General features: G+C 33.1%; 1 protein-coding gene across 13 annotated transcripts in view; it reads left to right on the forward strand.

Annotated features, from left to right (window-relative positions):
• Positions 1-19,101, forward strand: part of LOC145245959 (3',5'-cyclic-AMP phosphodiesterase 4C-like) — a 1,213,142-nt gene that overhangs the window by 701,493 nt on the left and 492,548 nt on the right. For 8 of the 13 annotated variants that reach the window (XM_080107731.1, XM_080107732.1, XM_080107733.1 and 5 more), the window contains one exon: positions 8,992-9,012. The exons of the other annotated variants lie outside the window; for them this stretch is intronic. In XM_080107731.1, the coding sequence (XP_079963857.1) occupies positions 8,992-9,012 (21 nt within the window). The remainder of the gene's footprint in view (positions 1-8,991; positions 9,013-19,101) is intronic. 13 annotated transcript variants of the gene reach the window in all.

Below are 19,101 nucleotides of genomic sequence, written 5' to 3' on the forward strand. Positions count from 1 at the left end.
TCCCCACCTCTCCTTCAGAGAGTGGTTACAAACACCCTTTCTTTCTTCCTCTTGTCCACACAACACCTCTCTCTCTCTCTCTCTCTCTCTCTCTCTCTCTGTTCCCCTAATTTCTACTCCTCTTCGAATTTATCTCTACCAAATTTTAACCCTCATTTGCACTGAGGTTTTTACTGATCAAATTAATAGTGATTAGTCATTCCAGGTCGAACAATGCTTGGCGGCGACCCTTACTCTTGACCCCCATTCTAAGTTGTCAGCCTTAATCAGCTAAGAATCTCTAGATCTCTTCATACCTCTCAACAGAGGTTTTAAAAACAACCTTTCATGTTAACAGATATATAACGACAATGAGATAAAAACAATTATTTGTTTTTTCTCTTTCTGACAAAATTCCATAGACATTTCTGTTTTGTCCCAATCAGACATCAACACTCCCTCTTCTGACCTCTCTTCCTCTATCCCATCCGGTCAAACACCCCCTCTCATCGCAATATGCACCTCGCTGCATGCATTCATGACACCAATAGTATCATAGTTTCGTATGGTTGCCAAAACAGCTTGGCCGATTTTTATAAAATTTTACACAAATGTACTTTGTCTGGGAGTGGTCTTAGATAGGCTTTGCATCAGAATGCCTTTTTTTTTTTTTACATAGGCAGCACCACTTATCAAGGCCAAGAGGCCACTCGAGGATACGGGTTAAAGAGTGTACAGTAGAAATTGGACAATATAGTAACTGTTAGTAATGGAGATTCGATAACTTTGTTAACTTATATGGAATGGCTCATCAAAAACTTGTTTACGTTAGACTTGAAGACAACCATATTGTAGTCAGCTGGAAAGCAGAAAAACGGAAGACAATTCCATAGGCGTGCAGTTCTAAGAAAGAAGCTTTGCTCATGGAATCTACGTTTAGGTTTAGGCACAGATAAAGAGTGGGGGAAACTAGTGATAGTGTTTTCTGCTAGACGGGTATTTCTTGTGAAAGTTTGGCGAGGGGGTACCGTAGAATGGAGCTCAGCTGAGCACCTGCCATGAAAATAACGATAAACCAGAGACAAACTCGCAACATCTCTTCTGTGAGAAAGAAGTTGCAGAGAAGAGAAAAGGACATCCCCCACAAGGATGCAAAGTCTATTTTGAACTCTATTAAGGCAGGATCAGTCCTTTCTAGCAGCTCCTGCCCATATGTGGCAGCAGTACTCCATCCTTGGACATACCTGTCTCTTATATAGATAGAGAATTGCATCAGCAGTGAGATATCTACTGGATTGATAGAAGAATCCCACCATTTTTCCAGTGGCCTTGGCAACGGATTTAATGTATGTGTTCCATTTAATAATGATTTGATAAGTATCAATAATTGAAAAATCCAATAAAAGAAAGAACCATTCTATTTTGACTAAAGTTAACACCTTTATATAGCCTAGCATCACACGTGCATTTGAGAAGTTTTCTCATTGCACCAGCATAAAAACTCGATGTATAAAATCAACAGTAGATTCTTTGATAAGACAGGGAAATGTTCAAAATATGTTTCTGCTTAGAGTACAATTAAATCATGATAGCGTTTGCATTTTAATTTTTAATTCAAGCCATTATATGAAAATAATTCTATAGTTAACAGTAGGATCTATACAATGCAATGTAGACTACAATGTATTATAGGCTTAAACACTGCCGGGAAGCACGTGAAACTTCCTCCTGGTGCACTGCGGTGAGTTCTCAACTAAAGCAGCCAATCAATTAATTTGATTGAGAAAATAGAAGGTTTTACAGATTTTAATGACAATAAAAATATTGAAAGTGTGGAACATTTGATCTTCATTCAATTCCAAGCAACGTCAGGTCTACCTGCTGGTCTCTGATAATTGTGAAATTTTAATAATAAATATTTGGCATCAATTAAGAAATATACTTAAAATTTCAGTTTCTTTGAAGTATTTTTCATGTGTTTTTAGGGGGCATACAGAACCTGTCATTTGAAAATTTTAATATCTTTTTCACATGGGTACTTTCCTCAATCAATGTATTGAAGGCACCATATAATTTTAAAACATTTTACCAAAATAACATTATATGTTGGCATAGGATTTCTACATGTTAGCTGAGTCTATTGCTGAATTGCAGTGTCTACTGTGCAAGCTTATCCTGGCTTGACAAGCTCTGTTGCAGTTGACACAGATGTATGTTGTGTTTGGTTATGAGAGCTCTGCTACAACCTTCTGCTGTCTGTTCTCTCTCCTCTCCCTCCACTGTTGCTCTCTCCCCTCCGTCCATTTGTATATGGCACTTATTAGATAGTATGAAGCTTCCAACATTTTCTAAGCATTAAAAGAAAAACAAAATATTAAAATTGTTAAAGGTATTTTTTTTATTGACTCATATCATGGACATTCAACATTTTTGCCAGATTTTAAAAAAATCTTTAATCTTCTGATAAGAATGTGAAAATGAAAGGTTTTTTTTTTTTTTGCTCACTAATAGGTATGCGTACATAACCACACACAGTGTTGTAGCAAAATTCGACACTTAACAAAAAGTAAATAAAATACCAGCTGCTGAAGAGCGTAGCGAAGTTGTGGATGCACAAGATCACCATTAGATGCCCTTATATCTTTCAGTGTGACTTCACTTCTGCACACAAGGCTAAAATAAGAAAGGCATAACTGCTCAACAATTATTTTCACCGAACTTTTCACTTGACTGAAATCCCTTTGACTTTTTTCTAGTACATAATCAAGGCCAAAACCAACAACCACTTCCACCATAGGATTGACTCTTTGAATATTACTACTATGGAGGCATTTACCTCTATAGACAAAGATATAATCTCTAAGGAGTGTGACTCATTTTGTGCTCACTTTGGGATTGTAGTTATTACCGACATTTACTTTGAAAAATAATGTACTATGGTATTCCAAATGTGGCTCAATAAACTGTTGAATCTCTGCATGTATAACTTTTGTTGGTTTTATTATCTATTTCGTTTTCTTTTTGTCAAATGTTGGGTTTGCTGCAACTCACACACACACACACACACACACACACACACACACACACACACACACACACACACACACACACACACACACACACACACACACACACACACACACACACACACACACACACACACACACACACACACACACACACACACACACACACACACACACACACACACACACACACACACACACACACACACACACACACACACACACACACACACACACACACACACACACACACACACACACACACACACACACACACACACAACCTCTGGCCTTGATTGCTGCTATGGTTTCAAATGATCTGAAATAACAGCAAGGGGATACTTGATTCCAAATATTTCTCATATGTTATATCCCCCCCTCTTTTAGAAATAGAACACGATTATGAATATCTCCAGTATCAAATAATCCTTATACACTGTGAAATTTACTTTATGTATGAAAACCAGAGAGGGGAGATATTACATGAGAAATATTTGGAATCAAGTCTCTCCTTGCTGTTATTTCAAATCATTTGAAACCATAACAGCAAGTATTAATCTCCCTTCCATCAAGGCCAGAGGTTTGGAGAAAATATCAGATATTTTGTAATTCATATGAAAAACTAGGAAGACAAATGATTATTTTATGGTTGTAAAAAAGTGTCAAAAATAGGCTTTGGATGAGGGATGATCCCTTAAGGGCAAATATCGCATAGCCTACTGCACAATTCAGGTCATTACCGTACCTTCATTTATTAAATTCTGATCAATAGTCGCTGAGATTTGGAACTTATATCACCATTTTTTTTAGCAATTTTATGTATATATATACATGCACTCATAGCTAAATTGAATATTGAAATGATCATATCTTTGGTTCTATGGAACGAAAGTACATGAAAATTTGCAGGCTTTTTGAAGATTAAAATATTATTCTATGAGAGCAGGTGTATAGATCACATACCCATACATGTATGTGCTCTTTACCTTTTAGAAACCGAAATCTTTTTTTTGTTCCATTTATTTTATCATTGAATATCTTGTTATTAAATGTATTTGAAAGGTTATCTTTCTCATTAGTCTTCATCCTTATGCGCTTGAAATCAAAAATGTCATAAGGTCATGCTATTGGATATCCTCAATGCATTATGTTATGCATGTTCCAGAAAATAGAATGTTTCATGTTTTTCTTATGAAAAATATGTGCTAATGGTCCACATACAAATAAATGACTAACCAGACAGAAATTGTTCTTAAAAGTTTGATGCTCTACCGACTGAGCTATGGAGAATGAGACCACTGAATGGTTCAAAACTGCAATTGAAGCACATGTTCCCACATGGAAATTCTATAGCAAGCCCCACTTTCCCTAATGGTTTGTGCAGCTGCCATTGCTCAAAGGCAGCATGCGTTCCGCAGATTCAACTGACATAAGTCCAGTTCAAACAGACAGAAGTATATAGAAGCTAGAAGTAATTGTAAGAGAGTAATAGTGACACCTAAGACAGATAACATTGAAACTACCAGAAAACGCATCGAAGCACAGACATTAAGAACCTGTGATTTTTGGAAAATTTACAACAGTGTAGTAAATAATGGGCAGTCAATGATTCCCTCACTATCAAACAATCATGAGATTGCTTGCACGGCAACCGACAAGGCTAATCTGCTTGCCAGTCGGTTTGCCTCAAACTCCACACTGGACCCAGCACACCACTCCCTCTCCGACTTTCCTTTGCGGGCAGACGCCACACTAGACGATTCGAAAATCTCCTTCTCAGGTACATGGTATCATAAAAAACCCAGACACCTCAAAAGCATGTGGACCAGATCTCATCTCAGCTGTGCTATTAAAAAAATGATCTGCTGAGGTTGCTCCAGTTCTCTCCAAACTTTACAATAAATGCCTTAATGAATCTTGCATATCCAACTGCTGAAAAACCGCTTCTGTGGTACCAGTCTTCAAGAATTCTGGTGAAAGAACTGATCCAGTAAATTATTGTGTCATTAGCCTCCTCCCACTTTTCACCAAAATATTTGAGTCCTTAGTAAATCAAGCCCTAGTCCAACACCTAACAGCTGCTAAACTCCTGGCCGACAAACAATACGGATTTAGGCAAGCCCGTTCCACAGCAGATATCTTAACTGTAGTCTCTGAACGTATATACCGTTCACTGGACAAAACAGAGGAAGGTAGAGCAGTAGCCCTTGATATATCTGAGGCTTTTAACAGGGTATGGCACGATGATCTTCTAAGGAAAATTAGATCATATTGTATCACTGGAAGAATACATAATGTAATTAAATCCTTCTTAAGTAAGAGAAAGCTCCAAGTTGTCCTCCACGGTTGTACACCTAAACAATATGACATAAATGCAGGAGTACCTCAGGGGTCTACCTTGGGCCTTTATTATTCCTGATATTCATAAATGATCTACCTGACCAAATTGTATCTGAAATGGGCATATTTGCTGATGACACCACTCTCTATAACAGGCACAAGGGGAAAACAAATAAACACATGTCTAATGAAATGGCAGAAACACTAGAGGATGACCTCCAATCTGTAGCGGAATGGGGACAAAAATGGATGGTCACATTCAATGCTGCCAAGACTAAGCTTGTTTCCTTCAACAACTACAAGAAACCTTCTCTATCACTAATAGCAATGGCCAATGGACACATTACCTGAAAGTACTTCTTTTAAACTCCTCGGCCTAACGTTTACAGGGAACATGAACTAGAATAGATACATTGAGAGCATTGCCAAGGCTACTGCAAAGAAGGTGGGCTCTCTACTGTGCTAGAAAATTACTTATGCCTGAAAGTAACCTGTACCTCTATAAGGCCACCATTTGCCCATGTATGGAGTACTGTTGTCACATTTGGGCTGGTGCATCTGCTGCTTGTCTCTCATTCCTTGACAGTGTTCAAAAGAGAGTTGCCAACCTGATAGGTCCTGAACTGTCATCTGAGCTTCAGCCTCTGTCCCATCGCCAAAATATTGTATCCCTCTGCCTGTTTTACAAATACTTTAATGGTGAATGCTCTGACGAACTACAAGCACTTGTACCTCCTCGACGTGACTACCCCCCCCCCCGGCAAACCCGACAAGCAACTAAGTCCCATCCCTTTACAGTAGAGATCCCTAGGTGTAAGAAAGCCTTTTACTCCAATAGTTTCTTCCCCAGAACTGCAAGGCTTTGGAACTCCCTTCCGGGATTCTGCTTTCTCAACTGTACTGATATGCAGAAGTTCAAGTGTAATGTGGACAAACATCTTGCTACTCATCTCCCTTCATAATGCCTGTCCAACTTATGTCCCCAATAGTAGCCCCCTACTTCAAAGTGGCACTGTACCTTGTTTGGGGTGAAAAGTGATTAAAAAAGACAGAAATATTCGGGAAATCGGTTTACTTTACTTTATTATATAGAATATTACTTCTTCAAACAATTACTAGTAAGTTTAGTTACTTCATAAATTTTTAACTGGACTACTGGATCAGGTTGTTTGACGATACCGGCTGCTTGACCTAAAATGCACTAAACATTGATGTTATTGTGTTTTTTATTTCCCTTTATAAAACTCAATCATGTTATACAAAGCCAAAACAAAAATCATTTTTTCTTCTACAAAACAATACCAAACACCATGAATAAATATTGGAAAATATAAAGGACATGTTTTATGGAAATAATTTGATTCGGCATTAAATAATAACCTTAAAAAGGTTGATATGCCCTAAAATGAAACACTCATAAATTCTTACATTTTAATTTTAATTTTGTTACTCAAGTGGCTGCCACTTGTCTGTTTTATATTCGTTGCTGTTTTAAATTAACTGAACATATATCACCTATCATGCATTCTAATGTGTAATCGTCTTAGCTCAGTTTGATATTTTATATTCCACTTTTTTCACTCAATTAGCTTTGGATAGATTATAAAGCAAGATTTTTTAAATATCATTTCGTATTTTATAACAAACTATCTGTTTATAGCTGGCATTGTCCGGTAATATATTTATTTGCATTTTTTATTTATTTATTTATTTTTTAAATGACCCATTTTTTTTTTTTTTTTTTTCAGTTTTATGTTTTCTTTTTATTACAATCAAAGGGAGGTAACTGTATAGTCAAATACAGAATTATATCCTTTTTTAAAAATAATGTCGATTTAAAAATAATTCCAACATGGACAAAGTATTTTCTGGAAGGAAATAAATCAACTTACATTTTATTCTTCTTAAAAACATGCTGCAATGATTCACAAGAAAAACTTGCGAACTAGAATCAAATATATATTTGTAGGAAGAAAGCTATCGATGACAAAGAAACAATAATGCAATATATGGATAATAATTGAAATAGGATGAAAAATACCTAACAAGATGAAAAAAGAAAATCAGAAAAATAAGTTTTTTATGGAATATGTTTTAGATAAAGTTTATCATAGAATGCAATGCATGGAAACAATTTTCAACTTGAGTATTTTATTGATAATTATATAAACTGCAATGTAGCTAATCATGTGCAGCTGCACATATAAAATACCTACTGTACTTTTTGATGTAACTAGATCAATAGGCTTCGGAAAGAGAAAATAAGTTCCTCCAAACGATATCTTGAAACACCTAAAGGGGAATTTGAATGTTTATACCAGCCGTCTATACCCCTTCTCATCTCTCTCCCTCTTCCTCTGTTTTCTTTCTTAGCTTTTTTCTCCTCCCCTCTTCCTTTTTTCTCCTTCCTACCCATTCTTCGCCCTCCCCCTCTTTTACTGTCACTTCAATTCTCTCTATCTTCCTCCTCGTTATCTCTCTCCATTTTCCACTTTTATATATAGATATACCAAAACCAAACACATTTCTTTTTTCTTTTTTTCTACCATATTTTTACCAACTTATATTTTGAACTTTTCAGGTCGAGTTGTCAAAAAAAAATATCCCGGGAAATTTATCATAATTTATACCCAACATCTCATATTACAACTTGTTTAATGATGTCATGAGTGTCAGCAGCAGTATTCTTGGCTATTTGGGCTTTTAGATCCATCTTGCTGCCATGTCCATTCATGTTCTTTTATTGCTTTATACCATAAAACATTTGAATGCATAAAAATGCATAATGTTGGCCTAAATTCAAATTTCCTGGGTTTTAGACACCTTGTATTGTTTCCTCTGTAGATTTACTCTTATCTATGCTATTATGTTTCTGAATTTTTGAGATGAGGATTGATAATTTATATTATTTGCACTATTTTGACTACTGTTCTCAACTTAAGCATTTTTTTCACAACGTTTCGGCTGATGTAACCTCCAACCTTCTTCAGGTGTATCTTGTCAAACTCTGAAATCTTTGTCGAACTTTTGAATCTTTATAGAATTTCAAATGAAACTCTTTAATTTACGAGGGTAGCATGCTCTTGTTCTATCAGCCACGACCAGGTAGAAGTCCTAAGTAATTTACAATTGTATTCTTAGTATTACCCCACATTGAGGATTGAACCTTCAACATCCAGAAGAGTGTCAGTTACAACTGAATTTTACCTAGTACATTACCCATTATGCCATGAATCCTTGCAGACAATTTCAGTATTAATTTTTGGAACCTTCAAACATTCTTATTTTTTAGGTAGACAATCTTACTACCTCTGTTTGAAATTCCATGCAGATTCCAGAGTTCGATAGCAAGATTCCCGAGTTTGACAAGATATACCTGAAGGTCATTGTAAAAATACCATTCAAGACAAGAACAGTAGACCTAACAATCTATCCAATTATTTATACTATGTTATATATTTTCCTTATTTGTCCATTTTGCCATTTTCATTGAGTTTTTGTTTATTTTTAATCCATTTAAAAATCACCTTTCTGCTCTCCTTTCCCTTCAATGCATTTGATGTCATGCATATATAATAATAAAAAAAAAATCATGTCGCCGTTTTCATACAATGTGATTTTATTTGCTGTTTCTGTCTTTACTCAGACACAACACAGGAGACACAAGGTATACACCTTCCTTTCTTTAACTTTCTGTTGTCTTCGTCCATTATTCGCATGCATTTTGTCTTGTACACTTTATCGTTTTTATGTTTTTGGTTTCAGTATTTCTGCTGTCATTATCAATCTTTAATTTAATTGTTGAATTATCCTTTCTAATCTGGTTGAGAAGTTAAAATCTTTAGAATTATGTCCCCTGATTATTTATATGGCTTCACTAAAACAAATATTAAAAAGTTTTCCTTTTTGTGATGTTGAAATGTATGGATTGTTTTATGAAAGGAAAGTCCAATCTTTTTCCTCTCGTCCTCTCTTTTACCTCTCTCTCTTATATCCATTCTTACTCACAGTTCTTACTTCCATTCTTATCACTTCCTCCAGCACTTTCTCTTTCCCCTAATTTTTCTCAACTTGCATCTTTTCTCTTTCTTTCCCAACTTTCACTTCTTTCTATACTCTTCTTCTTTATCGCTTTTCCACAATTTTTTCTTTGTTTTCTCTCTTCCCCAAGTTTCTCTTCTTTCTTCCTCTCTTCCCCAAGTTTCTCTCCTTTCTTCCTCAAGTCTTCCTTCCTTCTTTCTTTCTTCCCCAGGTCTATCTTCTTTCTTCCTCTCTTCTCCAACTCTCTCTCTCTCTCTCTCTCTCTTTCTCTCTCTCTCTCTCTCAATTTCATTTTCTTTCTCTCTCTTTCCCAACTTTTCCCTTTCTCTCTCTTTTGCAACTCTCCTACCTTCTCTCTCCATCTTTATTCCGCAATTCTCTCTCTCTCTCTCTTCCACAAATATCCTTTCACTTCTGCAATTCTAATCTCTCTTCCACAACATTCCCCTCTCTCTCTTTTGCCACTTCCCCTCTCTCCTCTTAAACTTTCCCCTCTCCTCTCTAACTTTCTCCTCTCTCCTCTACAAGTGTCGCCTCTCTCTTCTGTAACTTTCCTATCTTTCTCCTTTCTAAAACTTTCCTCCCTCTTTTTCTTTCCCAATTATTTCCGCTCTTTTTCTTTCCCAACTTTCCCAACTTTTCATTCTTTTTCTTACACCTTTTTTTCTTTGTCGACACTCGTCCCCTTGCTTCTCTTTTTTTTCTTCAACTCCTCTTTCTCTTCTACAATTCTTTCTCTTTCTCCTGTCTTTCTCACTTCCCCAACTCTTTCCTCTCTCTCTCCTCCCTAACCCTCTCTCCCTCTCTTCTAACCTTTTCTTTCTCTTCCCTTACCCTCTCTCTCGTTCCTAACACTCTCTCTCTCTCTTTCCTAACCCTCTTCTTTCTCTCCCTTAACCCTCTCTCCATTTCTCCCTCTTTTTTCTTCAGCTAACCTTTCCCCATTCCCCTCTATTTTCAGCTTTCATCTATCATCTAAGCTTTTCTTTTGCAATTATGTTTCACAGTAATTAGTGTTGTCTATTTTTAATCAAATGATCATTTGCAACAGGTCTCTTATTAGTTTCGAATTTCATGTTTATTTTTTTACGAATGAGATTATCTATGTTTTACATTCTGTGTTTTATATTCTTTATTTTCTGCAGATTTCTTTTTTTTTTATGTTGTATTTATTTATTATAGATAGATATTTTGTCCTTTTTGATTTACTTACTTCCATTTTTGGTTTCACTTAAAAACTGTTTTTAATTGAATATTTTTAAACAAACTTCAAATGATAATTTTTAAGTGGATGGCCACATCTCTTCATCTAGAAGGAAATGATTGTTACTCAGTGTCGCCCTATCCCAACGCTACATGAAAAGTATTTGATTGCAAGGAACAATGTAAAAATCGAAGGAATTCTGAAAATGTTAAGTATTACTGCTGGCTCCTGTTTAATTACTTTCTCATGATGGCAGTCGGTTTTTAATGTGTGCAATATCCAGCTCTCCAAAAATGGGCACTATAGATTGTAACAAGTTTTCTCATTCACCAACCAAGGACAAAAAAACAAAAAAGAAAAAGGAAGTATCAGAACAGATACCAGATTTTGCTCCTTGCCAAAAGACCAAGAGTATCCCTATTTACTTGCCTAGCCACGAGGGTAGAGTTAGACACAAGGCTGTTTTTTTTTTAATGTGTAGAAATTCCAGCTTTCCCAAAAGGAGCAATCAGGATTGCAACAAAAATAAAAATTGCATTAGTATAGAAGAATTTCTCCTCCTCCATTATCCAAGGACAGAAAAGATGAAAAGTAGTATCAAAACAGATACTACACTTTTCTCCTTGCCAAAAGACCAAGAAAAGAAAGGTACTGCTTGCCATTCACTCTAATAGGTTTAAAATAATTCTCCAAAGTAGTATCTCATTTATTTGAAGCAATTATGAAAGTATTGTGAGTTAATATACATTATATACACTGGGTGTTAAGCAAATTAATGGCATAATTTCAATATTCTATGTGTAAAATAATCAAGAAGTTCATACAAGCATCAGTCCGGAAATGCTTGATTTGTGAGTTAAAGGCCATTGTAAGAAATACTAATCAACATTCTTTATTGTAAACACCTAACATGTGCAATGCATGTAATAGTGCACTGTTATTTCTGCATGCGAGACAAACACTATTCCTGTGACAACATCACAGTTAAAATAAGCCATGACCGTGAAAAGATGACACCAAACAGATATAAAACACGAAATATGAGAAGAAATATGAATGTCATGATTGGTAGTGTTCCTTTGTTAGTCAACATGAGAGGCTCGGTTAACATCCTTCTTACCTCAGGTAACAAAACACAATAGATGAAATACACACAAATAAATATATAGCCAACACAAACCAAAAACCATACAAAGAAAGAAATGGACCACAAAGGAAATTAAATCAATAATAGTGCTATTACAAAAGCAACTGTCACGCAAAGAGGCTCCTTTACACACAGAGAATATAATTCTAAAGTTATCAATTTTCAAACACCCTATATATATATATTTATTTAGTAATTTAAGGGAGTTTATGAAGCATAAAAACGATGTTGTTTTTGATATTTAATATTTTATTTTCGGATATTTCAAGCAGTCCTCTGCGAAATGTAACTATGACAGCCAAAAAAAAAAAAAAAATAAATCCATTTTTTTCTAAGTTCATTCCTAGCAAAAATTTTCGAAATAGTTCACGTGAATTTTTTTAACTGTTTATTTTCTTAACCAGAATGTTGTACTTTTGAAACTTGATGTATAGGGAATTTGGACCTATGAAACAAATTCGATTTCTTTGTTAGCCAGTAAAAATAGCTGCTAAGGGGTTAATTAAAAAAAAATTGGAATTTGGTAGTCGTAAGTTGACTAAATGTATCTTCTACACATGCACAAATATATATTTATACGTTTAACTATGTTAATTTTTAAAGTTTTTATATGTTTATGGACTTATCTCAGTTGATAATAAATAACGATAGAGAGCTATATGTTTTGGTTTAATTTCTATCTAATGACACCTAAGTCATATTTTATTTAAACTTTTGAAATATATACTGTACTTTGTAGTCATTACTTTTATTTTATTTTAGTCATTTCGGTTTATTTATCTATAAACCAAAACTAATTTTACAGTTTTAAAGTTATAAGCAAAAGTAATTTTATCTTATTTATACAAAGCAAGAGTTAACAAATTAAAACTAAAACACGAAATTATCATTTCAGAAGTTTATCTTTCTCTTCTTCTGACATGTAACCAATGCACACATGCAGAAACATGTGCATGCACACATATAACTGCATCATACAAAAATCGGTGGACAGGAGATATTGTTTTAAAAAAATTAATGTCAGTATTAATCATGGTAAAGTTGGTATTTAAAGAAAAAAATTTGTGAATATAAATCTATTGAAATTATTAAAGAAAAAATTTACTTAAATAGAAAATCATTTTTCGATAATGTTTGGAAAATACTGACTTTTTGTCTGAAATGTTAATTCTAGTCATGAAATAAAATTCGAGTTGACTTGTGAAACTGTTGATAAAGAAAGATGGAGAAGTAAATATATTCCTAAACAATTTAACAACTATATAAAAAAAGTGAATATAACATTGTTATTTCAAGGTAGCGAGCATTTTGCTTTCTTGAGTCATAAAAGTTTGGACACACACATACACAAATGCACACACAAAAGAAAACAAAATGAGTTTGTAGCTAACAATTTTATTTTGGAAGCTATTTGCAATTTTGTAATAAATGCAGTGATTCGAATGGTAAATGAAATTAGAAATTACCGGTGAATGTCTTTAAGTGTTTATTACTGAAAGAATTATCAGGTGAAATAAAATATGTAATCGATGAAATCAATTAATATCCTTTTTTTTATGTGAGGAAGACAGACTGAACATTTTCGTATTTCACTGACTTGATAAATTCAAATATGCACTTAGCAATTTCATACTATGGCGATTTAAGTTCAAGAATCCAACTAACTTTGTGCATCTAAATATATGCATGTGCTTATATATAATTAGTATTGGGACAATTAATCAAAATTAGAAAAATCAAAGCTTTTGTGGGTATCAGAATCGGAAAAATTTGAGCCTAATTTCCGATATCAAAACGATTCTTTAAATTTTTTTCTTGACAATAAAAAAATGAATCAGGAATTTATTTATTTGTTAGAAGTTGTTCACTTACAACGTAAGACTAAGCGCCACCCATTCTCAGATTTAACATTGATTCACAGAGTTTAATTTATTTCTTTTATTGCTACATTATTCGAAACGTCTGTTTGTAAACCTTTTTAGTTCACGCTTGATATTAAAAGATTTCAAATGCTCTAGACAAGGGTTTTTTTTTTTCAATTTCGTTGACGTGCTCGTTATGTCACCGGCTTCTTCTGAAATAATGTTCATGGTACTTTTTCGCTTTGGATACAGGTGAAAAATATAGGTAAAAATCTCCCGATTGGATAAAATACATAAAAGGAAAATCTTTAGAAGTTTTCAAAAGGAAATTATGTCTACATTTAAACTTAAACTCTTCCTTGGAATAAGAATGATGTTTGGGAATTTGTTACTGTAACTAACAGAACAAAAAAGAGACGAGAATCAAGTATGCAATAAATAAATGTTGCCAAAGGCAAACTCTTATACCCATCTAAAACGTGGATTCCATGAACAAAGCTTCTTTCTTAGAACTGCACGCCTATGGAACTCTATTCCGTCTGCCTGCTTCCCACCGGACTACAACTTGGATGTCTTCAAGTCCAATGTTAACAAATTCCTAATGAACCGCCCCCTTAAGTAAACACTTCATCAAATCTCCACACTAACGTAATGTACTTGCAATAACCCTTATCCCTGAGTGGCTTACGGGCCTTGATAAGTGGTGATCACTGTGTAAAATAAATAAATAAGTCTATGTTTAAACGTCGACAATGTTATGCTCTACCAGTATTTTCTTTTGACTTTTGAGCAATTCGACAAGATTAAAAAGTTAGAATGGGCCAGAAATGATTTTATGTTAAATTTTTGTGCAAAACTGCTTTCCTACTTAAAATTCTAAAAAAATTTTTTTTTCTTTCTGTCACATAATCATCAAAAAAAGAATAGAATAGGGGAGTGATTTAAGCTAAAGGTGTTAATCTATTTTCCTCATTATTTTTATTATTATTATTTGTATTTTATTTTTATTTTTACAGTAAGGCAAATTAATCTAATAACTGACTTTATAACTGCAAGAAAAAAAAAAGCATCAGTATTTCTTCATAGAGGGAAGATAAAGAATAGTTAACAGAAACCCGTCACAATGTTAAGAATGGTTTTCTAAATAGTAACATTATTATGTAGAAACTCATTTTTGACGTGAGACAGGTTTTGTTAATTATTCTGTTCCTAAACCGTTTTCTTATTTTGCATACCAATCGTTGATTGTTTTTAATCGTTGATGAAAATTTCAATGGCATGAACGACAACGAAATGCAAATGAAATTTGTTTTAAAAGAAAAACAAATCTTGTCTCACAATTTTCAATCAATTACAAGAAAAATATTAGGGAAAAATATTTAGAAAGATTTATTTCTTGTAATGTTCTTCCCCTTCCAAGTGTATTTTTACATTTTGCAAAATATATGCGGACATTCGACGGGGAGGAGGATGGTCATTTGAACATTTAAAAAAAATAACGTTGACAAATTTGAAAAGAATTGGAATCGGTACTTGTATCGGATTCGGGAATTTAGAATAATATTAATAATTGTATCGAAATCAGGAAAAATTTTGGAATCATCTCATCACTAATATAAATATCTTAAATAACAATAAAGCAACAAAAACACTTCTGAAGACAATCATGAAGATTGAAAGAAGTCAAGATGGACGATAAAAGAATGCTCAGATCCGTACTCCATGAATTTCACTAAATACCCGAAAACTTGTTTGCAGAGTCAAAACAATGATTAAGAAAAAATATCAAAAAGATAAAATTCTGTTATCTGTAACCTGTATGAATTACGATTTGCTCCCTAAATGCACACACACACTTATATATGAGAGTGAATTAAGAATGTTTTCGGATCTTAGTTGACGTACTTCAATTTTCTCTATTTATATTTTGTTCCGGATAAGAATGATATGGTTTTATAATAAACTACCTAGATTTTCTGTTTTAATATACATTTTCTGTTAAACAATTGTAAATCGGATATTTTACTTTTAGTATAAATTATAAAATTATATAATAATAAATCTTCAAAAAAAAAAAAAAAAAAAAATTCTAAAATCTCTATTTAATCCTAAATATTGAGTTTATTTTTTTGTAATTGGAATTTGATCCGTTTGTGAAACAATCTGATCTACATAAATTTAATTTATATTGTCATAATTGTTTTTATTAAATAAATAGTTTTATTATCTAAAGCTATGTTTCAGGTTTACTCATCAGTTTAAATAATGAAACTGTATCGTTGGTTGAAAAATTCAAATCTGAACTTCTTACTGTAAAGCAATTGTAACAATCCCATTTCAAATACACGAGAAATAAGTTGATAATGTATAATGCTTGCGACAATAGAAGGACGCAAGAATAAATCTATTTAGGCATTAAAAATAGTTTTATGTTGTTTTTGTTAAATATTACGAAATGACGAATTATTTCCATTAAAATCCAGTTACTGTTAGGCATCTAAAATTGAAAAAAAGCACTCTTGCAAAGTGTCAACATTATGTGAATAAGCGAAATCAAAACAAAATAGCGACTGAATTTGACCTGATACTATGTGACTTTGCAAAAACAAATAAAACTATTTTTAATGCCTGAACAGATTTTTTCTCGCATTCTTCCTTTATACATTTCCAATAAGTTTTAAACACAATATTGAGAAACATTGTTCTTATCTACATAGAGAATTTGTAACATGCCTAACTTTGAATCTCAATTTAATCTCTTAAAGTGCATAATTAATATAATATAATCTCTCTAATGGAGCATAATTATTTTTAATAAATATTTTTAATATCCATAAGCACGTTCCATGTTCACTGGCACTCATCAGTATGCATGATGAAATTGTGCTGCCAGTTAAAAAATATTTTCATTAGTAATTTTCATTATTCTTTGTACAAAAAGACGGCAGGGGAAGTATTGATTCAGTGCAGTGTTAGGTCTCCTTTACTACATCGGATAGTATTATGCTGAATAATCTGCTGATGTTAAAAAATAAAAAGTGAGTATCATACATAACCATAAGAACTAAAGGTTTTATTATGTGATCCAAGGTTTTTTTAACAGCCCAGTCTGATAAATCAAAGGCGCAAAGACAGACTATTTGATTCTAAACGGCATGACCACTAATAATATTATAACATTCAGTCAATAGCCATTGTTTTGTTTCTGTTAATTATTAATAAATGTTTTCTGTAACTTACTATTGAATTGTAAGCTAGTATTTAGTTAGTGTCAGAGCTGGGTCAGACCATGTTGAAAGATCCAAAGTCCCCAATGGCCCCAGGCATACAACATCACTGATGATATGAATGTATTTTATGGACAAAATATAAAGTTGGAGATATTTGGGTCTTGCAAAATAAGAATTTTTTACACAGGGTACCCAATTAATATCGATCACATACCAGTTTTTGATCAAAATGTGCAACATTTCATTGGCATTTCTTTTGTTTCAAATCACTGACCCTTTTTTTTTTTAGTAGACAGTCTATTCCATAAAAAATTAATCTTATCAACCCAACATTTAAAACAATCCAATATATAGCCTCATTCAAGAAGATTTCCGTAAGGAATGGAAAGAAAGGTTCTGTTATTTGCTGGCCATTGACAACCACATAAAATCTCTACAAGCTGATTTGTCAATGTCTGTTATTTCTTAATTTTTTCTATCTCTTCAACGGCTCTTAATTATCCTAATCATCTCATGAATTATATAAATACTTTGTAGTAAAATTTGCATAGATTATCTCAGGATTTTAGAAGAAACTAGACTTCTCTATGATCATGAACAGTTGCAGAGTTTAAAGATATAATGTACAACTAAGATTCCAACCATTTTAATTCTTAAAATTTATAAATATGACATATTCTTAGCATTCTTATGAGTTCGATTCTTTCCCAAAACCTGTTCATGATCCTTATTTATTCTTTGATTTGCAAATTCATAACTTGTGACATATCCTTTAAGACATTCTTCTTTCATAACTAAAATAAGTCTTTTTAGTTCTATGTTCTTTTGCTGATAATAATTGCTTATTTCAAGCGTAAAATATATAGGTAAAACAATTGACTGACCGTACCACTAACCCTAAGTCCGGGAGTAGTTTCTAGTTGTATTAAGGTAAGCTTTTTTCTTTTAAGCCAAAATTAGCAACAAACTTCCAAACAAGTCGAGCCTCATAATGAAAGATTACTGTAACGATAGATTAAAAGTAACGATAACAAATTCATAGATAATAAATCTTACAATCAGTAATGGCACTTGACATTTATACAAAAGATTTAAAAAAAAAAAAGTAAATTAAATGTGTGCATAAAATACTCGGTAAGTTCGTCATTGCTACTAAGCATTTGTTGTACAATGTTTTGGAAGAAATATGAATCAGAAGACAAAGGCTGCTTTAGAGAGCTGCCCTCTAACAAATATGAAGTGAACATGCCTTTGGAAATTTACATTTTAGTATACAAATCGCTATACAGGTGATGAACATCAAATATGCTTAAGCGCAACAAGACAGCAGCTTGTTTTAATGGAATATAGTCAACTGAACACCAGTTCATTCTTAGCATCGTAAGTTCTTGGGAAACTCTGCATCTAAGAAAAGATTATACAAAATAAAAGGTAAAATAAGGAAAAAAATTTGTCAAGCTGAGTAACAGAGAATCATAAATTCCGTTAACAACCATGGTGGTCCCATACAGTTCTTTAAAGAGGTACAACTGGTTTCAGAAAGTGCTGAAAAACCAATTAAGATATCTCGAGCTCATCTTAGATGTCAAGATCAACATCAGTGGAAATAAAGTTCAGCTGGAAGCTGCTTTCACTGAATACTTGTGAAGAATAAAACCAGTCAATTTATCTTCACCTAAAGCGTGAAAGAAAAAAAGCTACTCTGTGAATCTACTGAACACTTGATTTCAGCAGCTCTCAGGGGAATATTAAATCTACTGAGTTAAGATACAAATATTTTTAGTCATTTCAAATTTTCCGATTCCAAAAACGATTTATTTATTTTTTATTTTAACTTAATTTTTTATTGCTGGTATAAATGATAAAATGATACATATTTGCTGATCTTAAATCTACCCGTAAAACTAAGATTTATAGATCATAATAAAAAATGTAAGTAAAAATAGCACCGGAAAAATCGCCTGATAAAAATGGCATGAGTTGATAAATAGGAAAAATGACTCTAGTGGAAAATATGGATGAAAATTTTCAATAAGTTTATCAAAATCTTGAATAGAATAAATCAAGGAGAAACATTAAGATATTTGATTAAAAAGAAAATTATATTTATATTTGAAATTAGATGAGGACTCTCCACTGGATCCCTTTATGCGATTTTAGAATCTAAATCAGTAATTGTACCTGAATTGAGAAAAATATTGGAATTGTCCCATCACTAGTGCCTACCCAGTTTTAGTTTTTCATTTTTATTTGTTGGCACATTATACAGAAA

Source organism: Euprymna scolopes, chromosome 23 (assembly GCF_053919585.1).
Source record: "Euprymna scolopes isolate OS-2025 chromosome 23, ASM5391958v1, whole genome shotgun sequence".
Taxonomy (NCBI): domain Eukaryota; kingdom Metazoa; phylum Mollusca; class Cephalopoda; order Sepiida; family Sepiolidae; genus Euprymna; species Euprymna scolopes.